The sequence below is a fragment of the Aethalodelphis obliquidens genome, unplaced genomic scaffold, assembly GCF_003676395.1.
Source record: "Aethalodelphis obliquidens isolate GAN/ISIS:26980383/991018 unplaced genomic scaffold, ASM367639v1 scaffold26, whole genome shotgun sequence".
Classification (NCBI taxonomy): domain Eukaryota; kingdom Metazoa; phylum Chordata; class Mammalia; order Artiodactyla; family Delphinidae; genus Aethalodelphis; species Aethalodelphis obliquidens.
Window position 1 is genome coordinate 67,431 of NW_020837970.1, and position 24,534 is coordinate 91,964.

The 24,534-nt window shown below is 45.9% G+C and overlaps 1 protein-coding gene across 4 annotated transcripts in view; it reads right to left on the minus strand.

The window, feature by feature from the left end:
* GNB5 (G protein subunit beta 5) overlaps positions 1 to 24,534 on the minus strand; it is a 48,117-nt gene that overhangs the window by 12,111 nt on the left and 11,472 nt on the right. For 3 of the 4 annotated variants that reach the window (XM_027123042.1, XM_027123041.1, XM_027123043.1), the window contains 4 exons: positions 17,348 to 17,484; positions 13,829 to 13,870; positions 11,724 to 11,800; positions 5,406 to 5,538 (listed from right to left, as the gene is read on the minus strand). In XM_027123042.1, coding sequence (XP_026978843.1) covers positions 5,406 to 5,538; positions 11,724 to 11,800; positions 13,829 to 13,870; positions 17,348 to 17,484 — 389 coding nt within the window. Of the gene's footprint in view, positions 1 to 5,405; positions 5,539 to 11,723; positions 11,801 to 13,828; positions 13,871 to 17,347; positions 17,485 to 22,690; positions 22,880 to 24,534 lie in introns of those variants that run through there. The other variant, XM_027123045.1, reaches the window with a different exon arrangement.

Here is a 24,534-nt window from a genome sequence, read left to right on the forward strand (position 1 = left end):
CACACACACACACACACACACACACACACACACACACACACACACACCCTGCTAAATCTGGACTCAAGCACAGAACTCTTTCTCTGGTACTGAGAAAGAAACAGTTCATTTTTGACACCCTCGCTGTCCTGGAGCTGTTTATGTGCCTGTCCTCCTGCAGAGTATGGAATCCAGAGGTCTCCCTGTGGTACCTGCGGGGCTCTATACCTGCCTGCCACGTAGGAAGGGCTCTGTGAACGCTTGCTTCACAGAACCTCAAGCGGCTCCCACAAGCACCCAAGCCCAGCGTCGTGCTTCCCAGACATTAATGTGCAACCCCACACGCAGCTGCTAATAGAGAGCCTGGGGTGGGGCCTGAGATTCTGTATTTCCCACAAACTCCCAGGTGATGCTGACGTTGCTTGCCGGGACCCACCTGGAGCAGGATTTTGCTAAACACAGTCTCCTGTAGCCGGATCCCCCAGAGGCTCCCTGGGCCACTGAGTGGTGCTGACAGACACACAGGGTCAACCAGCATCTGCCGTGTGCTGACCACGTCCAGGCCCTCCGCTAGGCATCAGGGTTTGCAGAAAGACTGTGTCTTGGTCTCTGCTCTCCTGGAACTTGGTTAACAGGATTGTCAGGAAGGACTGAAACCCACCAAACTCCCTGTCCCTACGTTAATCAATTCCAGGGCCAGGCACACTTCCCGGTGCTGCATTAGACAATACTGAGAAACCAAGTAAAAATAACCTAGCTGCCCGCTCCAGGAAATAACTGCTCCTGCAAGATAAAACTGTGAACCAACTAAGCTTACTTATCAAGACTAACAGCTTTGTAAAAAATTAATGAAACAGAAGCCTCAATTAAATACAGTGGGAGACCGGAAGGGGGAGCTTTCATGTCCTGTGATGATAGAGACCAACAGGAAGAAGACAGACTTCTCTTCTTTCCTGGGAAGGATTCAGCCAATGAAAAGCCATGGACTCGGGCTTCCCTGGTGGCGCAGTGGTTAAGAATCCACCTCCCAATGCAGGGAACACGGGTTCGATCCCTGGTCCGGGAAGATCCCACATGCCACAACTACTGAGCCTGCACTCTAGAGCCTGCAAGTCACAACTACTGAGCCCGCGAGCCTAGAGCCCGTGCTCTGCAACAAGAGAAGCCACCACAGTGAGAAGCCCACGCATCACAATGAAGAGTAGCCCCCGCTCACCACAACTAGAGAAAGCCCACGTACAGCAATGAAGACCCAATGCAGCCAAAAATAAATAAATTAAATAAATAAATTAAAAAAAAAAAAGAAAAGCCATGAACTCTGTTTAATCCTCCCAACTTCCTTTTCCACCCCGTAAAACGGTTCTCCTTGCCTTGCTGTGTGGGGACTTGCACATGCCTCGCCATGGTCCACTCGCTATGGTTGCAGGCAAAAAAAGCGCAGGGGCAGCAGCTTGCTCACCAGCTCTTTCCGGAAGCCTCGCCGGTTTCCTCCACGACCGCTGCCAAGGTGTGTGCCCTCCCATTTTAAGGTGGGTCTTTTAAGGTGGAAAACTAGTTATGACATAATAGCTTAGGGTTGGTAAGCCCAGCGAGGTAAGGGTCTTATAAAGCAAGTCCTGGTGAGCAAGCTGTTGACCTGAAACAAATAGACTGCCAGGTATTTCTCCAGCAAAGATGGGTTTATTCAGGACCCACAGAGAACTGCAATTCAGGGTCTGCAACCATGGTGAGGTTGGACCACTCACCCTGGACCCTGAAACCCTCTAAGGACCCTTCCCCAGTTTCTTCATTTTGAGACGGTATAGTGATTCTGTCAAGTTGGGGTTCTCCCTTGCTGCAGTAGGTCTAATAAACTTAGCATTGCTGGGTGGCAGGTGTTTCTGATGGTCTTGGCAGACGAGACAAGGATCACTTACGACAGAGTGAGAAGTGCTGAGATATAGGTAGGTCTGTGAGAGGGACACCAAACCCACTTTGGCAACATGTGAGCTGATCTCAGAGGAGGACTGAGAGCTGGCCACTCACAAAGGAAGGGGAGGAGAGCAGAGCGAGCTGAGGGGAAGGCGCACCTGTGCAGTGAATGAAAGGTGTGCCTGGGTACGGAGTCAGGACTTTAGCCTGTAGGCAAGAGGGACCTGTGGAAAGCTTCTGAGCAGAATGACCAAATCAAGGGTATATTTTAGGAAAATCTGTCTGAGGTCAGTGCAGCTGTCCCTCAAGCAGACTCTGGATAGTTTCAAATACAAAGGCTGGCCCATGAATGAAGAAGAACACTGGGGTGCCTGGGGAAAGGCATGGTGGCCAGAACTAGGGTTTTAAATTTTGTTGCTGCCAGTGTGTGTGAGGCTTGGGCTCTGCTGCAATTGGGAGAAAGGCAGTGGGGATCCAGGGCTCAAGGCCTCAAAGACCCAGCTGATGGTATCGCAGAGCCCTGGAGCCAGCATGGTTCTGAGCAGCCATAGGGGGACCCACAAGGGTTAAGCCCTGGCAAGCAGAGCCTCCCTACGCCCCACCTTCCTGCTGCTCACAGGGGCTGGACGAGGTGATAAGACAGTGTGGGAAGGGGCTCTTGCAGTGTAAGTGCCCACAACAGAGCCCTCTGTGGGTGGAGATTACTGATGGCTGAGGAAAGAAAACAGGAAGTAGGCCTTAAAGGACTGCCAGCATTCAGTGCACCCACTGACTGTGCTGCACCCCTAGTTTCCACGTGCTGGTGGTCTCCTCTCATCCTCTCCCTCCTTCCCCCTCTCTTCCCTTCCCTCTCACACGCTAGGCCTAGCACTTGTAAAAGAATCTTCTGTTTCTTGCAGGGAGGGGACATATTACAAGGAAAGAATCCATTCCCACCCTGGCCTTGCACCTGCTGGCCACACCGTCTTGGGAGTGTGTTCCTGCCAGCAGTCTGGGAGGCCTAGGATCTTCTTGCAGCCAGGAGAGGCCCCTCCATGGAGAAAGAGCTGGCTGAGTTCCAGAGTTCTCAGGCTTCTTGGGTGTGGGCCCCAAGGCCCTCCTCAAAGCCCCCACTTGCAGGCAGCTCTCAAATTTGGAGACCCTCCAGGCTACAAAGCCCATGCAGCTGCCCATGGGACTCCCTCTGGCCTCGACTTCCCTTAAGAGGCCTTTGTACACCTGACAAGAGGACTCAGGCTGGTCAGAGCAGCTTAGGAACACACAAGACTTGGACCATGTCTTAATTTGAGAACTTGTATTTTGTGATGTGCTACAATTCCCTCCAATCTCTGCTGGCCACACCCACTAGGGGATGCTCCACCCCAGTCCTGTCCTAACATTTGCAAAGGGGCCAGTAATTGCCAATCTTTTTTGGGACATCAGGTCCAAACAAATGACTGCCTGAAATGATTCCCTCGGTCTAGCTCTTTAATGGGAATTTTCCATACCATACTCTTCAGTCAAAGAAATGAATAGTCTTTAAAAGTTAACAGTAACTTCTTAATATTTAAAAAATATTTTAAATATTTGTGCTCTTCATTACAATGTAAGTAAAAATAAATTTTATAAACCAAACATTCATTATGATAAATGCACTAAACAGATCCTCTAACTCATTGTCACTCATTTATTCTGGAATGTAGAGAATCTGTAGGTCTTATAACAGCTTTTTGAGGTTTCTGTTTTTCATCTTAGATCCCAGAGCTGGAAGGAAGCTTAGTTCATGAGTTCAGTGGTACCCAAACTAGGCTATGCATCTGAATCACCCATGAAGCTTTGCGTTAATATAAATAACAAAACAATAAGAGCTAATGTTTATTGATATTTACTAAGTATTTGAGATGAATCATCTCATTTAATCCTCAGAAAACCTCATGAGGGAGGAATTTACTACGATCCTCACTTGCAAGTGAGAAAAACAAAACACAGAGAATAATAAAAGCTTGCTCAGGATTCACCATCCAGAACAGGAGACTAAACATCCTCTGTTGCTTTGGCTGCCCCTCAGGCCCAAAGACATCCGATGTGGCCACTGCAGCAGCCAGGGCAACAGCACTCTCTACTGCACAGGCCTGCAAGACTCCTGGTCGCGAAAAACAGGTGTAAACGCTGCCAAGTCCGAACAGCCCTCCCGTCAGAAGTGAGACAATTACCCATCCCCGGGTCTCCTTGCCGCTATCCTTGCCACCCCCAACCCCGCTGCTGACGTCAGTCAGCTGAAGCCAGAGTGGCCTTTAATCTGACTCAGTCTCCTCCTTCAAGCAAACCCAATCTGCCCCAGCCCCAGCAATGGCTCCCTGCCATTTGTAGGGTCAGCCCCGCCACTCAGGGCACCCTGTGATCGGGCCCTGCCCACCTCTCGGGCCACCTGCCTCCTACAATGCTCCCCTCCACCTCACTGGCAACACACTCATCCTCCAGGGTGGCCCCTGCAGCACGTTTACGACCCCCCACTCCTGCTCTGAACTCCCAGCCTCCCCTGCTATTCAGTCACCCCTGGTATCTGGCAATGCGGGTGGTGGCATCTGTGCAGGCTTTCTGGAGAGATGTGACAGAGACACGATAGGATGCTTTAGGACTTGTGAGAGAAAACGTGGCCAAAGCGTTGAAGTTGGATTGTCTCCACTTTGTGGCTTGTTCAAAGTAGGGCACAGATTTACCCTCTGATGCTTTTTCTTTTCGAATGTGTTAAAACAGGAGTGAAAAATAGGTACGATGAGGCGTGTCACGTACCCAACTCTGAAAGTCAGCACCCTGTGAAGGTTTACATACGGAGGCACCTTGGAACCAACTCTCTGACCCAGACAGGAATTTCCACCACCCCAGAAGTTTCCTTGACCCACTCCCACCCCCACCAAGTCAATTAGAGGAGGAGGTTCAATATGGCATGGAGTTCATCTCATCTCTGCCAACAGTCAACAGCCCTGAATTTCCCCATTTCTGATTTTATTAAAAATAATAATATAACCAGGAATTCCCTGGTGGTCTAGTGGTTAGGATTCGGCCCTTTCACTGCCGTGGCCTGGGTTCAATCCCTGGTAGGGGAATTGAGATCCCACAAGCTGAGTGGCATGCTCAAAAAAAAAAAAAAAAAAGCATATATACACACACACATATATACACATAAACGTATACACACATATACACACATATATACACGTATACACACACATATACACATATATAAACACACACACACATACACGTATACACACATATATAAACATATATACATGTACACACACATATACACATATATAAACATACACACATACACATATAAACATATATACACACATATACACATATATATGAAAAACAACAGGAGCTTCCTCTTAGAGTCAACTGGAGTGCACACAGCCTCCTGTGAAGAGGGACACCAGAACAGCTTCCTCGCCTGCAACTCCACTTTAGCTCTCCATGACCAACCCTGCTCCCCAGCAGGCTGGCCCGTCATCATGCATCCCCTTATTTACCTGCATGTCAGAGTTGGTAAAGCTGCAGGCCGACAGGTAGTTGGTGTGCATAGCAACGGACTTCTTTTTGGCAGCCATGTTTTCATTTTTGTCAAACGTCAGTGGATACACAGAACACTTATTATCCAAGCCACTAGCATGGAAAGACAGAAGTGTCAAATGTTAACATAGGGCAGTAGAATATTCATATGCTTTCTCATTCACACAAACTTTTCAAATGGTTTTCCTTTGGCAGTATCATATGCTATAACCTTTCCCTCAGCTTTTACTTTGAAGATTTTCAAGTGTACAGTAAAATTGAAAGAGAAAATAGTACTATGAACACCCAGATCTCTTCACATACGTTCACTAACTTAACATTTTGCCATATTTGTGGGAGCAAATTCTGAACCATCTGAATACAAGTGGCAGACATGACACATTACATCTAAATACTTCAATCTGCAAATTTACATCTCCTAAAACTAAGAACATATTCTATAATCACTAACTCATTATCACATCTGCGAAAACAAAAATTCCAAACACCGTTTAATAAGCTATCCATATTCAGTCTTTCCCAACTGTCTCCAGGATCCAGGGCCCATTTAGATCCACACATTACATTCTGTTTTTATATCTTTTTTAGAACTTTTAATGGAGAACAGACACATTTTTTTGGTTGTTTATAATGAGAAGACTTAGGTCAGTTGTCCTACAGAATGTCACACAGTCTGGATTTGTCATGTTGTTTCTTAATGGTTATATTTAAGTATAACCTTTTTTTAAAATTTTATTTTATTTTACTTATTTTTGGTTGCGTTGGGTCTTCATCGCTGCGCATGGGCTTTCTCCAGTTGCGGCGAGCGGGGGCTACTCTTAGTTGCAGTGCATGGGCTTCTCATTGCAGTGGCTTCTCTTCGTTGCAGAGCATGGGCTCTAGGTGTATGGGCTTCAGTAGTTGTGGTACACGGGCTTCAGTAGTTGTGGCTCGCAGGCTCTAGAGCACAGGCTCAGTAGTTGTGGCACACGGGCTTAGCTGCTCCGCAGCATGTGGGATCTTCCCGGACCAGGGTTCAAACCCGTGTCCCCTGCATTGGCAGGCAGATTCTTAACCACTGCGCCACCAGGGAAGTCCCTCAAGTATAACATTTTTAACAATAATATAAATGTGATATATAAAGGTGATATTGTGTTATTTCTTTCTTACTGCTTCACTTTAAGAGGCTTGCAATGCCTCTTGTGTCAAGATTGGTGACGCCAACTTTGATTACTTGGTCAAAGTGGGGACCACCAGATCTCTCCATGGTAAGGGTGATTTGTTTGTAATTACAAGCATATTTTGTTTTATTGCGCTTTGCTTTATTGCATTTTTACAAATTGAATGCTTGTGGCAACCTGGCATCAAGCAAGTCTATTGGTGTCAGTTTTCCAACAGCACTTGCTCACTCTGTGTCTCTGTCACATTTTGGTAATTCTCACAAATATTTCAAACTTTTTCATTATTGTTATATTTGTTATGGTGATCTGTGATCAGTAATCTTTGCTGTTACTATTGTAATGGTTTTGAGGCACCATGAACCATGCCCATGTAAGATGGTGAACTTAACCGATAAATGTTGTGTGTGTTCTGACTGCTCCAACTGACTGGCATTCTTCTCTCTCTCTCCCTCTCCCCAGGCCTCCCTATTCCCTAAGGCACAACAATATTGAAATTAGGCCAATTAATAACCCTACGATAGCATCCAAGCATTCAAGTGAAAGGAAGAGCTGCATGCCTCTCACTTTAAATAAAAAGCCAGAAATGATTAAGCTTAGTGAGGAAGGCATGCTGAAAGCCAAGACAGGCTGAAAGCTAGGCCTCTTGTGCAAAACAGCCAGGCTGTGAAAGCAAAGGAAAAGTTCTTGAAGGAAATTAAAATTGCTGCTCCAGGGAACACATGAGTAAGAAAGCAGAACAGCCTCATTGCTGAAAGGAAGAAAGTGTTAGTCTGGTCTGGATAGATGAAACCAGCCACAACATCCCCTTAAGCCAAAGACTAATCCAGAGCAAGGCCCTGACTCTCTTCAATTCTATGACGGCTGAGAGAGGTGAGGAAGCTGCAGAAGAAAAGTCTGAAGCTAGCAGAGGTGGTTCATGAGATTTAAGAAAAGAAGCCATTGTCCATAACATGAGTGCAAGGTGAAGCAGCAAGGGCTGGTGTAGAAGCTGCAGCAAGTTATCCTGAAGATCTAGCTAAGATAATTAGAAGGTGGTACACTAAACAACAGATTTTTAATATAGACAAATGAGCCTTATATTGGAAGAAAATGCTATCCAGGATTTTCACAGCTAGAGAGGAAAAGTCAACGTCTGGCTTCAAAGCTTCAAAAGGCAGGCTGACTCTCTTGTTAGGGGTCAATGCAGCTGGTGACTTTAGGTTGAAGCCGATGCTCATTTACCATTCCCCAAATCTTAGGACCCTTAAGAATTATGCTAAATCTACTCTGCCTGTGCTTTATAAGTGGAACAATGAAGCCTGGGTGACAACACATCTGTTTACAACACGGTTTACTGAATATTTTAATCCCACTGTTGAGAACTACTGCTCAGAAAAAAAGATTCCTTTCAAAATATTACTGCTCCTGGACAATGCACCCAGTCACCCAAGAGCTCTAATGGAGATGTACAAAAGATTCATGCTGTCCTCATGCCTGTTAACACAACATCCATTCTGCAGCCCATGGTTCAAAGAGAAATTTTGATTTTCAAGTCATTCTTTAAGAAATACGGTTCATAAGGCTATAACTGCCATAGATAGGATTCCTCTGATGGATCTGGGCAGAGTAAGTTGAAAACCTTTGGAAAGGATTCCCCATTCTAGATGCCATTAAGACCATTTGTGATTCATCGGAAGAGGTCAAAATATCAACATTAATATGAGTTTGGAAGAAGCTGATTTCAACCCTCGTGGCTGACTTTGAAGGGTTTAAGACTTCAGTAAGGGGTTCAAGACTTCAGTGGAGGAAGTAACTGCGGATATGGTGAAAACAGCAAGAGAACTAGAATGAGCAGTGGAGCCTGAAGATGCGACTGAATTGCTGCGATCTTATGATAAAACTTGAACGAAGGAGGAGTTGCTTCTTACGGATGAGCAATGAAGGTGGTTTCCTAAGATGGAATCTATTCCATGAAGGTGGTTGAAATGACAACAAAGGATTTAGAATATTAACAGACTTAGTTGATAAAGCAGTGGCAAGTTTTGCGAGGATGGACTCCAATTTTGAAAGAAGTTCTACTGTGGCTATAATGCTATCAAACAGCACTGCATGTGACAGAGAAATTGTTTGTGAAAGGAAGACTCAATCGATAAAACAAATTTCACTGCTGTCTTACTTTAAGAAATATCCACAGGCACCCCAGCCTTCAGCAACCACCATCCTGCTCAGTCAGCAGCCATCAACACTGAGGCAAGACCCTCCACCAGCAAAAAGATTAAGACTCATTGAAGGCTCAGTTGATGGTTAGTATTTTTAAGCAATAAAGCTTTTTTTTTTTCTTTGCAGTATGCGGGCCTCTCACTGTTGTGGTCTCTCCCGTTGCGGAGCACAGGCTCCGGACGCACAGGCTCAGCGGCCATGGCTCACGGACCCAGCCACTCTGTGGCATGTGGGATCCTCCCGGACTGGGGCACGAACCCATGTGCCCTGTATCGGCAGGCAGATTCTCCACCACTGCGCCACCAGGGAAGCCCAGCAATAAAGCATTTTTTAATTAAGGTATATACATTTTTTTTTAGACATAATGCTACTGCACACTTAGACTATAGTATAGTGTAAACTTGACTTTTATATGCACTAGGAAACCAAAAAATTTGTGTGACGCACTTCATTGTGATATTTGCTCTATTGCAATTGTCTGGAACCAAACCTGCAATATTTCCAAGGTATGCCTGTAATAATAATCTGTGGTGTGACACCTTTAGGTCATGTTAATATCCTGTTCCCAACAACCATCATACAATGGCTTTAGCATGATTATCCTTGCTTGAATAAAATATTAGTTTATGGTACAAAATGGTGATCCTCTAATTTGATAATTCCTTCTGCATTTATCAGCTGATATTTTTCTGTAAAGACAAATCCAATCCCTCCTCCTCCCAGTATCACTGCACACCCATGGATTCTTTTTTCTCTTCAACTGGGTTATGATCCATTACTACCATTATTCCATGTGATGCTAAAATTATCCCAATTTGGAAAGTTGGCGGGGGGCCCTTCAAGTGGCTCCTGTTTCTGTTTGATAAGGTTCCATTAATATGACTTGAGTGTTCCCTTGCTTTCTGGAACAAGAAAATATCCTAGGCTCACTTTACTCTTTTCCTGCCCCAGACCTACAATCAGTCTTACTCCAAGGAGCTCTGCTTCCATTTAGTGGGGAATGACATTTAGGAGGGGCATTCCCTTCTGAGGCCCTGGGGAACCTAGGGGACCCCTTTGCCTTTCCAAATGCTTGGAGGTGCAGGTGTAGACTTGGGTAGTCTCTTACCAGTAACTAGCTTTGGCAGCATGTTTATAGATGGTGTGAGTGGGAATGATTTGCACTTGGCTGTGACAATGAACCAGCATGCTTCAGACTATGGGCTTCCCTGACTCTCAAGGTGAAACATGTTCTCTTATTCTGAAGCTTCAGAGTAATTTCTGTAGCTCTGTCGGGATACTCACTCACACTTGGGTTTATTTGCATTGCTATGAGAAGCAGAAAGGTTTTGCAATGTGATGCATTTGGTATTGCATCTCTGCTTTAGTACCGAACTCATTCTGTGACCTTTGTTATGTTTTTTAGCCTCTCTAAGCCTCAGTGTTCTTAACTATAAAATGGAGTGGATCCCACTCACCTTTCACAAGGGGCTGTTGTGAAGATAATATAGAGTTCAGAATGGCCCTTGACACATGATAGAGGCTCAAGAAGTGGTCATTATTGTTATTTTTTTATTCTTTCTTGGAGGCAGGTACTACGTTTTATTCATCTTTGAATTTCCCTAGGACACCCAGTCCAGTGCCTTGCACACAGGTGCTCATAGCAAGTGTACAATACCTGAATGAAGGCTTCTTGGTGATATGGCTTCAAATAAAAAATACACATATATGTATATAAAATCAACTGACACATTTTTTTGAGAACGGAATTGTGTAAATACTGGTAGAGTTTCAGCTTTCAAGTTTGGAACCAACTGAGAGATAGACCCAGAGGAAGAGAAAAACACCCTTTTGTCACCTGTAACGACATTTAGAGAATATGACATAGGTGTGGCTCTGTGTGATAATGGAGTTACAGGGATGTCACAAGCCATAGCTGGGAAACACTATGTTAGATTATCACTGGAAACTGAAAACGAATCGCGGCATGGTCTGACTAGGGCAGATGGTGCTTTTATCTAAGATGAGGACTCAGTCTTTCTCAGTTTAGTTTTTCTGCTCTCTCCTCATCCATGGGACTCCCGATATTTTAAAAAGTGCTTTCCCAAATATTCACACCTTGAACTTCTACTTTGGTTTTTATATCAGCCTGTAAGACAGCCAATGCAGACCTTGACCATCTACCACATGCCAGGACCCGGGAAACAGAGATGACAAGAGATTAAGGCGCCAGCCATTCCTCCACTCTGTACTCTCTCTGCACCGGGTGTCACCAAAAAAGCTGTCTACCTGGGCCTTGTAAAATTATTCTCACCCCTGACTGTCCCCCTGTCCTCCTGGAAATCCCTCCACTGGGTTTCATGTAGTGAGGGTTAAAATAAGAAATAGCCTACAGAATCATTTTCTGAACTACTGTTGAAGACATTGTGTGCTATATTATTATATTCATCATATATCACAGAAGGATATACCCAACGTGTTCTTTTTGTAATTTGGTGCTAGACATCTGATATCTCAATAGCAAATATTGAGAAATTTATATAACCCATCCAACTCTATGCATTTGCTAGAATTAATGCCCGATTAGAAACATATTACCTGAGGGTTTTTAAAAATGTAGAGTATTTATCATTCCTACTGAGTACTGAAGAATTAACCTTACTTAATGGAAGGTCTGGCCTTTGCCCTTCACTACTGGGAGGTGATCTCTCAGGCCCTGGAATGTCCTGTCTGTTGGGAGTGTCTTTGCCTGGGGTTTTGGCCACTGGACAGTCTAACACTGTGATCTGTGATGGAGGTTTTGGGACACATCCTGTGAGTTCTCACCTCTGACGGAAGTAGAGACTAAAGATATTAACCTGACCTCCAGGAGAGAGGTCATAGAACAGTATTTTATGGCCAACAGGACATGTGAAACGCTGCTGTGTCACCCATACTTACCCGCATGCAATGGCACATCCCGATGGGGCATACGCGCATGCCATCACCCACGTGCAGGGCATCGTGACCGCGTGCTCCTGCAACACAGCACACACCATGCACGCAATGAACGAGGGCACTTCTACACAAACGTCAGTTTTTACCAAGTAAAATCACTGAAGCATCTACCAAGTTACTTTCTAGTCTCAAAGGTCAGTGGTTTGGGCTGAGACTGAAGAGGAGACTCAGATCCTCTATAATCAACCAAACTTTATGTCATACATTCTAAAAGTTAAAAATCTCAACTAGCAAAAGAATATCCTTAACGTCTTACTTCTTTCTTACTGTTATACTCCCCCTGCTGTTCTGAATGAATACTGGGGCTCATTTTCTTTGAAAGATCTGTCTGAATTTCATTTCACATACGTATATGCTTCACCTTATTTACTCAGATTCCCTCTATTTTAAAAACGTATTCTTGAATCTTTTTACATGTATGTTACAAGTTTGTTTACCTGTGAGTGAGTATACAAGAGCCTCTGTCCTCTGTGGGTCTTAAACCATTTCTGGGCAGGTAGGAATGGGGGTGGGCTTGGGGAGGGGGATTAGAGTTATGCTCTGGGAGAAAAGGAAACCTGTAACATGGAAGCATGGGGAGGAGGTATAAGTCCTCGGCTCCTGGCTGGGGTCTGAGTCATCTGTATTCTCCTGCACGCATATAAGCAACTAAGGCATGATTCAAAAACTTCTGAGTCTGTGGCCCTATTTCCATGGGAGTCATGGGCCCTGGACCTGGTTCTAACACCAGCGAGATGTGCAGCCTCACACAGGCTGGCCATTGTCTTATCTCATTCTCCTTCTCCGTCTGGGAAGGGAGAGGATGGGACTAGATGGTTTGTAAAGTACATTCAAGTGCTGGTCTTCTTTCCTGTTATGATTCTCTGTGTTTTTGTGGGGAGACATGGGCCTTGATACTGCCTGTCAAAGTTCTTTGTCACTCACAGAGTAGTAGCCCTTCAGACATCATGAATAACCTACTTCCACGAATGAGTGGCCACTCTCAGCACAGGGCATCCCGGCCCCTTTGCTGACAAGTGGTAACTATGGCCCTGCCAGGGACCCCAAGCGGAAACCCAATGGCTCCCCAGACATCAGGAGGCGTGTGCTCTACGCCATGCTAAGGCATAAGCAGAAGCAACCCCCTAGCCCCACCCCTGAAGATGCTGAGGAGTTCTGGAGAGGCAGAGTGATGTATAGGAAAGCCCTCTGCAAGTTGTTACGTTGTCATTTTTATTATTCCCCAGGGGCCTGACCATTCCAGACTCTGCTCTACAAGATGGTTCTGGGCCCCCTTGAGCAGGTTGTGTAACAACTGCCTATTATGACACTTACTGAACACGTTCAATAATGCGGAATAAGGACGCTGTTCAATTTGAGACAGATAATAGGTTTCTTTTTCATACAGTGAAAAGGAAGACTTTCTTTCTAAGTAAACACTGGAGTCCATATTTAATATACAGTACTTGTTACTGCAAATGCCAACACGATGCAGGCATGCAAGCGCACCTACACATAGATTCTGGTCTTTCTGTTTCATTACAAGTCTAAACTTAGGTCTCGCTTGGAGCAGTACATGCCTATGCCAGACTTGCAAGGGGCTGAGACTCCACGGCATCCCCGTGAAGAGCAGTTTAATCCCACTGAGGTCTCGGCTCCCCACCCACTGTTTGCTCAAGTCCACGTGCTATGGAGTCTAGTCGAAGACAGAGAGGGGAGAGGAAACTGGGGGTTGGGTACCTCTTATCATCAGCCAGAAGAAAAATCCTAAATGCGGTAGTAGCACGTGTGAATGCGACAAGTTTCGGGGCCATGCCCTTTCCTGTTTCCGTATCGGCACCCTCTGTGTTCGCCCTGCATGCTCTTCTCTGGGCGAGGGGTTCGGCTCAAGAGAGGAATGAACGCTACAGTGGGCTGCTGAACCATCCGAACACGGGTGGGCTTTCGTCAGGTTTGCACCCCCAAATAGGCTACTGAAGGGCAGGGAGACCAGTAGTGGGGTGCTTGGAGAGGACGAGGACAGGGCTGGGGTTCTGAAGTGCCTCAATCCACCAGGGACAATGCCTTACCTTGTTAGTAGTGAAGGAATCCCACACGATCACCTTCCCATCCTGGAAGGAAATGAGTGAACAGTTGAACAAGCTAGAGGTCACCACTGGGGAGATGGGGGGGGAGGGGCAGTATAGGGGTAGGGGATGAAGAGGTACAAATTGTTATGTATAACATAAGCTACAAGGATATATTGTACAACACAGGGAATACAGCCAATATTTAATAATAACTATAAATGGAGTACATAACCTTTAAAACTTGTGAGTCACTATACTGTACACCTGTAACTTATATAATATTGTACATCAACTACACTTGAAGAAAAACAGAAAAGAGTGAACAGTTCAAAAATTGTCAACAAGCCCTAACACGTTAACTGCTGAGAACCTCATGGAAAGCCAAGTCCAGCTGGGCAGTGCCAAGTGGAAAGCCAGAGCAAGTATCTGGACAATCAAGACCCTCCAACCCATCCTTGAAGAAATGCGAGTAGGTGGCGACAGCACTTTCCAGCATGATGCAAGTCTCAGTTCTCAACCTTGCATCCCTTGTGTAGATACAATGACAGAAAGCAACACTCAGACACTTCTTTTATGCCAATTATAAACCAAGCACAAATTGTTGGTAAACTGTCATCACCATCGTACCCCGAATGTCAGTAAGTTATACAGGGATAAGGTAAAGCTGAAATTACTTTCAGATGCCTGACAGTAACTAACGGTCCCCCCACCCCACCTCCCCAGCCTGTCCTCCCTACCATTCGCCTGAGTCCACGTTCCCTGCAGGACCGTGTAAGAGCCCCACCCCACTCTTCACCCCCCCTCCCTCTGTGGAAGCTGTGGAGGGGGACTGGGTGGGCCTGACATCAGTCTGACTCCCCCAGGTGCTCAGGGACATCACAGCCTCACCCTCACCCACCCTGCAAAACAACATGGGACTCACACCTATGATGGTGGGGGCCCCCGTGAGCAGCTGTTCCAGAAACAAAGAGCACTCCCTGTGGAGGGTGAGCTCTGGGCGATGCCACAGACAACACGGCCACTTTCACTGCGATCCGCTCTGCAGCCCCAGTAGGGGGTGTGGGGAGGGGCTATGATGCCATCTGTTTGTAACGCAAACCCATCAGAGGTAAACCCACGTAAGCCCCGGTGACTGCAGCGCAGTCGTCTACCCAGAATGTGGTGTGAGGGTTGTCTGGGCCCCCAGGCTCCCGTTGGCAGTGGAGGGGGACGGCTGAGCCGACCTCCTTCAGCACGTGGGTCCCCCCCACATCCTCAGGGATGGAGAATCTGCAGTCTCCACTGCAGGCTTGATTTTTTTTAATCACTCAAGCCACTTGGAGCCAGATCTGGTGAGCGAGGTGAATGCCACTTAGGGGCGCCAGCAAGGTCTGAGTAATGAAAGTGACACAGCTGCCTGCTTCACTTGATCTGATGGAGGGTTTCCATATTCACGCTGCGTGGGGCTGAGAGGCCGTGATCAAAGGCAAAGTCGGCGGTTTGGGGCCTTTTAAGACTCCTAAGCACATTTGTGCTTCTAATTTTTCTGACTAAACGCCCATACATGCTGTGTGGGTGAATTAGATAACAGAGCAGAGGGCTGCGGCGGGGCGGGGGGTAGAGACTCAGTGTATCACCCAAGTCAGCGTTCCCTTCAGAGGCTTCCTCCACCGCACAGCCCGCCTGCCTGGCTCCACCGCCCACCTACTGTGCGCTCTGGAGAGAGAAAGGCAACCAAGAAGCTAAAAGCAGTCTCATAACTAAATGTGGTCCCTCCGTGAGCACAGACACCGGGGGCCTACGTACCTGGAGAGACTGTGCCTCCACCCCAAACCCCAACCCACTCAGTCAGGCAGATGAATTTCCTGCCTTTTAAGGGAGAAAGGCTGCTCTGAGTCACTCAAAGTCTGTTCCAGAGCCCTTCTGCTGTTTCCCACCTTCCTCCCTTCCCCCACCCACCTCTCCGACTCCCTCTGCAGTAGAGGTGGATGGATGGAGTCAGTCAGCAGTGCTGAAGCATCCCTCCTCCTCTCCCACCCTCTCTAGTAAGAGTGGTACACGAGCGACAGAAAGTCCAACATATGGCATCCTTTTAAGGATTAAAAAAAAAGTCTAAAAGGCTAGGTGGCAACATGTACATCTCAACAACCACTTTGTAAAAAGGAGCCTTTGGAAAAAAGTCTAGAAAGAGGTGCTCTAAGATAATAATGATTGTAACAGGGTGGTAGGGGTAAAAACCTTTTCTTTTTTCCAGTTAAATACATAACTGATACATTAAATATTTTTATGAACATTAAAAAAGCAAGTGCAACGTGATATACTAGATTTGCAGGTAATACAGGAGATTAATAACACCTGTCCTATCAAACATAGTACCGACAGAGATATTAGAACTCATGGATTATTTAGAATATGTACAGTTTTGATACTTAAAAGGGTTATAAATAAAAACCAAATTTTGCTTTGAAAAAGCTGGACTAAAGGCAGAGGCAGGGGTCAGGGGGGCGGTAAACTGGCCATAAAAATATATGACTTCAGTTTATGGTTTTATGTTCAACGAATGTAACATCAAAATAGACATAAAAAGCATTAAGCAGTGGTGGCTAGCCTCCTGAAAGACATGTCCTTGTCCAGGCCCCTCCGTCATTATATCGGTGTTGGTCTGTGTGACCATGGAATGCAGAATGGAAGGAATGTCACTTCTGAGGCCAGGTCATCAAAGACAGCACGGCTTCTGCCTTTGTCTCTCTCTCCTGCTCTGGTGGAGGCCAGCTACCATGTCGTGAGCAGCCTGATGGAAAGGTTCATATGGTGAGGAGCTAAGGCCTTAGCCAAGAGCCACGTGAGTGAGCCATTTTGGAAGGGAGCTTCTGCCTTAGCCAAACTGTCTAATGACTGCATCCCTGACCAACATCTTGACTGCAACCTTGTGAGACACCCTGAGCCAGAACTATCCGGCTGAGCTGCTCCTGATTCCTCACTCTCAGAAACCATGTAAGATACGAAATATTCACTGTGTAAGTTGTTAAACCTGGGGGTAATCTGTTATGTAGCAGTTTAATAACTAATACATAAGATGTAAAAATAAACCATGTCAGCTATATAAAATGAATGAAAAAAGTATACTTCACAAAATACATAGTTTAAATTTGTTCTTTAAGGCATAAAAACTGCTAAACTCTTAAACTGAAAGAAGCCACAATGGCACTTCAACCACTTACGCCCTCCACTTGGAGAAAAAAAAACCCTAATTTAAAAATGGTTTCACTTACAAATAAGACCTTGAAATATACTCAGGAAGAAAATGTTTGAATGGTTTGTAAAATAGAGTTCATAATATTTCAGTTATTACTAATTTCAAATCTACCCAAATTAGTGAAGTTTTCAAGTACGCCAGAGAATTCTTACCGGGGTAACTCGTGTCCTTTGGCGAACAGGCAGAGACATAACATTCGGAGAGGGTCTTTTGAAAAGGACGGCTCTTTCCCTTCAGCTTACAATCAGAAATGTGCCCACCATCACCTGACAGGTGTGACGTACCTGCGAAGAGCTCACGATCCTCCTCTTATCCTTGCACCAGTCCATGCACAGAACCTTGTTCCCGTGGCCTTTGAGGGTCCTTCTGGTCTTCATGACAAACTGCCCCAGGGCCTCCACGCGCTCAGCCACCTGGTGCACTGCAAGGACAAGACACACTCAATCCCGTGACCAAGGACCAGGTCTGAGCCACAAGTTGGCACAGGGAAGCCATCGGCGCTTCACTCTCCTGCGCTTTACCCTATTGCCCTCGCGATGCTGTCTCTTTCAAGCTCAGGAGAAGGCAGAGACACGCTGTCATTCTCTCTGTGTTTAAGACCCTACATTTATAACATATAATATCGTGCATCAACTATACTTCAATAAAAAATGACCCTGTTTTTCAAAGCACTTCCATATATGCACGTTGAGGGAATAAGGACAGGACTGCCTCATATCTGCAAAGCTCTACATAGAACTCTCCCACTGAAGGGCCACAGCTCTGCAAGGCGGGCAGGTAGGCAGTGGAGTGAGATCGCTATTCCCTTTGAATGGGTGAAGAGACTGAGGCTTACAGAGGTTATCCGGCGGATACGAGTTCATACAACTGACCAGGAGCAAAGTGGGGGCTTCTGGTTCTTTTACCTACTCCTTTCCAGTCACAGGGACAAGTGACTTTACAGAAACCGTCCTATCAGGTGCCAGGACGTGCACCATCTGCTCAACAGCAGGCCCTGTGTTTCCTCACTGGTCCCCCCCATGCCGGGCACGGGTCTGGGACATGGTAATTGCCCAATCCACGTGCTGCAGGAAAGAGCAAATTGACTGACCCTCCAAACAGTACACTGTGGATTTACTGAAAACTCACAGGGCGGGCAGAGATCAACGCAACATTCCACAAGTCTGAACACATGATCTGCAGAAGGTACATACCTCAGGAAGGCACTCCAAAAATCAATCTCTCAGAGGCTGGGAACATAGCCTCTTTCCTGAGGTCAAGGGAGAGCTTTTGGGGGGGCTTTTGGAGAGGCTGTCAGAGGGAGACAAGTTCACGCGAAGTAGCAGAAAGGGCCCCAGAAACCGTCCAGTCCATGCCGTCATTGTGGAGGTGAGGAAACTGAGGTGGGGGTCACGTGGCTTCTGTCCCCTTGTGCGGCGCCACTCCCTTTCAGGTTGGAGGCTGCGCCGGGCTCCTAACCCCAGCTCTGCTTCTCCTTCCTCTAAATCTCTCAGCTGGGCCTTTTTCTGGGCAGGTGGGGAGGAGGGAAGGGGGCATTCTAGGCCGGGGGACAGCCCCAGGAAAGGTGTGGTGTCTTGGCACAGACAGAACGCCACGGGTAGAGAGAGGCAAGGCACCGGCTCTGGCCTTCCCAGGGAGCTGCTGGCGCTCGCTGGGGAAGTGCCCACCTCCCTCACTTGAAGCCTGGGCTGAGGGGCTGACTCTGTGCTTTAACCCTTGTGACAACAGTGCCCCTTCTCAGGAAATCCTTCCTTCCTTCTTCCCTCCCCTCTTCCCTTCCTTCTCTTTAAACACTTCAGTGTGTATTTCTTGAAAACAAGGAAACTATCAAAGTCAGAGAACTGACACTGAAACAATACGATGTCTAATCTATACACCTTATTGAGATGCTCTCCTTTGTCCCAACAATATCTTTATAGCAAAAGAAAACCTAAGATCACGTGTTGCAGTCACTGGTCGCTTTCCTTCCTGTCTAGTTATTTTGTTCCCCAACCTGGGCTTGTCTGATGCTTCCTCAAGATTAGCTTTGGGTAATGCACGTTTGGCAGGGACACCACAGACTAGCGCTGAGGTCCTGCCCTGAACACCTGTCCCATCAGGAGGCAGCCCGCTAGTCCCATCACCAGCAATGTTTACTCGGATCATTTGGTCAACGTGGCGTCTGCCAGGGTTCTCCACTGTACAGTTACCATTTTGCCTTTTGTCATGAAAAAGTACTTTGTGGGGATGTACTCTGAGAATATATAAACATCACAATACTCCTCAAACTTGAATACCCTACTTTTAACATCCATTCATGATTCTTGCCTGAACCAATTATTATGATGGTTGGTAAGTGGTGACTTCTAATTCCATCATTCCTTCTGCATTGTTTAGTTGACTTTCTAATATAAAGAGGAGTGTTCCTTCTTCCCCAATGTATTTATTCATTCGTTTACCTTAGTAGGGACTCATGGATTCTCATTTTATTCAAGAAGTTATAATCCTTTACTACTATTTCTTTTGATGCCCAACTCATCCCTGATTTGCTCAGTGCGAGCCCTATCAGGCAGGCTCCCGAGACCTTCCCACACGTCCCCATCATCCTCGGAGCACGTCTTCTTGCGGGCTCATGTTCCCTCCCTGCCCTAGCCCTGGAAGCAGACATTTATTTCTCCAAGAAGTCTTGGTTTCTTTTAGTTGCCCCATTTCTTTGTGATGAAATAAAAATGAGAGAACAGGTTAAAAGTCTCTGTGAAAACCCACGCTGTAAAAAGTACTTGCTAAACTTTATAAAGTGCTACACGAGTGTGCAATTATTATGCCATTGCTTCTGCGAAGACATCGCATTCTTTATTGCCACCAACGGCATGTTAGTCTTCTATGGAAACATTCTTTACAAAAACGTATTGAAGGCAATTTAAAAACAGACTGAAGGTTTCTAATTTCTTATAGGCCTTTTACACAAGCCTATACCAGCTCAGAGCTGTCAGCATATTCTAGTTAGTATTTTACTTTGAATCTTCATACCAATATTAGTGCTGCTTCCCCCAGTTCAGCATTAGGACAATCATAGCCATTTAATGTCACTCTTACCAAAAAAAAAAAAAAAAAAGATGACTCACCAACCAAAACAGGGCCTCCCTGCAAAGCAAGAATTTGAACACATCCCAACTATTAATTATTTTTTCTCACTGCATTTTCTCTTCCCATATATAGATTCACTCCCAACCTACTCTATCCTGTTTCTATCTGCCAAATCTAACATCTGCTGAATTAAAGACTTTTTAAAAAACTTTAAACACTGGAAAGTAAAAACAAAAACCAAAAAACTGGGAACGAGTGGAACATGCTCTGTAACTCATTTGTGGGAGCTTGGTTCAGGACAGATGTGGCTTCTCTCCTTTGCCTTCTGATGAACCATGACTTCAGGATTTAACTTTTTCTTTTTTAAAGAAAGAAATGATGAACACGGCTAGCTGGTTTCTATAATAATAACTTACTAGAATAGAATGATAGCCTGTTAAGAAATTCCACTAGAAGGTAAGTGGCAGGAGGATGGAGTGCTGTCTTGTTGGATCTCCTTGGAGCATTCACTGCAACAGAACGGTCAGGAGCCCGGGCTCCGGGTCACAGTCCTGCACAGTCGCACACCAGCTGTGCAACCGTGAGCCTCCGCTCACCTTCCTGCCCCCTCGCTTCCCTCATGGGGTTGTTGGGACAACTATCCCAGCCTGGCACAAAGGGAGCACTCAATGAATGTTAGCTATTACTCTCCAGCTAGGCACACGGTGGATACCCAGTAAATATTTATTGAAAGGATAAAGGGAATGCTCAGTGATTACTAAATTTCAGTCAACTGCAGCAATCCTAGGCAGCAGGTTTTGGTGGGCTAACCTAACTTTTCAGCCCCTTTCCCTTCTTTTTCTGTACCTCTCTCTACCCCTAACCCATCATCTCTGCTTCAGCTGCCAACCAACTCCTAAATTTATCAGCGCAAACTTGCTAGTACTGGCAGTGGGAGCCTCACTCGTTTCCTGATCCAAGGAGTCCGAATCCATGGGATGGAGCCAGGATGCTGCATTTCCACATACTCCCCAGGTGAGTTATACCCACTAAAGGTGGAGGTGGGGCAGCTCTGAGAAGGTTCAGAAAGGCAGCTTCTTGGATGGGAGGGTGGGGCGGAGAAATGGGGCAGATAAGGGGAGGATTCCAGAGTCTGTGGTTGAGAACACAATGATGCCTCAAACCCCAACGGACAATTCAGAAAGGAGCTGGTTGGGGAGAAAGCCATAATTCAAAAAGATACGTGCACCCAGCACCCATACGTGCACTGCAGCACTATTTACAATAGCCAAGACATGGAAACAACCTAAATGTCCACTGACAGAGGAATGGATAAAGATGTGGTACATATATACAATAGAATACTACTCAGCCATAAAAAAGAATGAAATAATGCCATTTGCAGCAACATGGATGGACCTAGACATTATCATACTAAGTGCAGTAAGTCAGAAAAAGGCAAATATCATATGCTATCACTCATATGTGGAGGCTAATTTTTAAAAATGATACAAACGAACCTATTTACAAAACAGAAACAGACTTACAGGTATTGAAAACAAACTTATGGTTACCAAAGGGGAAACGTGGTGGGGAGGGATAAATCAGGAGCTTGGGATAACATACACACACTACTATATATAAGACAGATAACCAACAAGGACCTACTGTATAGCACAGGGAACTCTACTCAACATTCTGTGATAACCTATATGAGAAAAGAATCTGAAAAAGAATGAATATACGTATATGTATAACTGAATCATTTTGCTGTACACCTGAAACTAACACAACACTGTACATCAACTATACTCCAATAAAATTTAAAAAAGAAGAAATAAAGGAGCTGGTTGGGAATTAAGATGGTAAGCGCTCTTTCTTATGAATGATGTGCAGGTAGGGTAGTTGCTGGAAACTGAAAGCCATGGCTGGAACTCAAGAAGAGGGATAGAGCTGGAAGTATAGGCTAGTAACTGTCTACTGCTTGAATGATGTTTCCCTCCTATGCGCCAAATGCTTGGGTACAGAAAAGAAGAAGACAGTTCCTGCTCTTACTGGGCTCGCAGTCTGCAAGGCATGGACAGGCCAGCACACAGGTAACCACTGCAGTGTAGTGAGAAGGTAGCTAACAGAGGTGTTGGGGAGCCGAGGGCAACATGGCTGACTACGCTGCAGGTGCAGCCATTGGAGGAGACGTCACAGGAACCCGGTTTTGAAGGATGCATAGGAGTTGGGGTAGGGAAGGGGGAGGCAGGAAATTAGTTTCTTACCATTTACTTTTGTTCGTTATTCAGTAAAATGGAAGACATGACCTAATCCATGGGGTGTGCTGTGGTTTAATAGGGAAAGCAAATTAAAGTGCTTAACGATATTTGGCTGGCCAGGAATCAAAAATGTACAGGTGGGGACTAGGGCTCTGAGGACCAAAACACTGGAAACAACATGACCTGGAGGAAACAGAGCTTCTGAAATGGAAGGGCCATGAAATGTCAAACGTAATTACCTGTCATTTTTAATGACGGCAGAACATTCCACTTATGAATATACCATTAACTAAAAATCCCCAACCAGTGGACACTAACTTTGCTCCAGGGCCACTGTGATACCCTTGCATTGCATCACCTCCTTAGATAAATTCCAATTTGTGGCATTGCTGAGTTAAACAGAAAGCACATTTTTGAAGGCTTTCAATGCCCATTGCCATTATCCATCATTTACTGTGTGTCTCCCGCGTGACAGGTGCTGGGCTGAGAGTTTTACACGTGGTCTGAGGTCACAGGCTTTATCTCCATTTCTACCAAAAAGAAAACAGGCTCAGGGAGGCTAAGGACCTTATGCACACACAGACTTGGGCCTCTAAGGACAGATAAACACCTCCCATCGTGGGGTAAACTTTGGGCAGGTGGCTGTGATTCTTTAGAAAATCAAGGACTAGGTGAGGCAGTGACAAAGGCTTCCTGGTCCAGAAGACACCCCAACCTTGGATCCCTCCCACTTCCTGATGTAGCCAGAGCAATGGGTCATTTAGACCAAGAGTCAAGAAACCCGCCCTCACCTGGCTCAGCCACCACCTGGCAGGGAGAGGGGTGCCAAGTCAGAGCCAAAAGAAACCTTAGCAACTCGACAAGCAGTGCCCAGCATCACTCCCAGGCACCCTGTGCGGGGTGTCCTGTGTGCAGGGCTGAACCCTCCCTGCCCGGGGCCTGGGGTCAGGCAGTCATGTGGAGCAGTTGTTTTCAAACTTCTATTTGAGTTGCACAAGGCTCCCTCCCCCTGCCTGCTTCCACTTTCTCTCATAGATAAAATCTTACTAGAAGCCCAATCTAGAAACGAGACAGAGCAAAGCCAGGCTGGTGAACAGTCGAGCGAGCTGCTGGGTTCAGAGGCGCTTCTGCTCTGCACACCTCGAGCCCAGGGGCTCCCAAGGTCCAAACAGCAAGCGTGCAGGCCGACGTAGGGCGCCAGCCCTGTCACTCCTCAGAAAGGAAAATGAGGCCTGAGAGGAGGGCACACTTATAAATTAGAGGTAAACAAATGTGTCCTCTGAGCCTGTGCCCTCCTCTGTAAAACGAGGGTGTGAAGAGTTTATCTATGGGGCCTTGGAAATGACCTGTAATACTGGCTTCAGACAAAGATGAACTTTTCATCAAGATGTGGCTTCCCAGGGTATATGCCCAGTAGTGGGATTCCTGGGTCATATGGTAGTTCTATTTGTAGTTTTTTAAGGAACCTCCATACTGTTCTCCACAGTGGCTGTATCAATTTACATTCTCACCAACAGTGCAAGAGGGTTCCCTTTTCTCCACACCCTCTCCAGCATTTATTGTTTCTAGATTTTTTGATGACGGCCGTTCTGACCGGTGTGAGATGATATCTCATTGTAGTTTTGATTTGCATTTCTCTAATGATGGGTGATGTTGTGCATTCTTTCATGTGTTTGTTGGTAGTCTGTATATCTTCTTTGGAGAAATGTCTGTTTAGGTCTTCTGCCCATTTTTGGATTGAGTTGTTTGTTTTTTTGTTATTAAGCTGCATGAGCTGCTTGTAAATTTTGGAGATGAGTGGATAAAGAAGATGTGGCACATACATACAATGGAGTATTATTCAGCCATAAAAAGAAACGAAATTGAGTTATTTGTAGTGAGGTGGATGGACCTAGAGTCTGTCATACAGAGTGAAGTAAGTCAGAAAGAGAAAGACAAATACCATATGCTAACACATATATATGGAATCTAAGGAAAAAAAATGTCATGAAGAACCTAGGGATAAGACAGGAATAAAGACACAGACCTACTAGAGAATGGACTTGAGGATATGGGGAGGGGCAAGGGTAAGCTGCGACAAAGTGAGAGAGTGGCATGGACATATAAACACTACCAAACGTAAGGTAGATAGCTAGTAGGAAGCAGCCGCATAGCACAGGGAG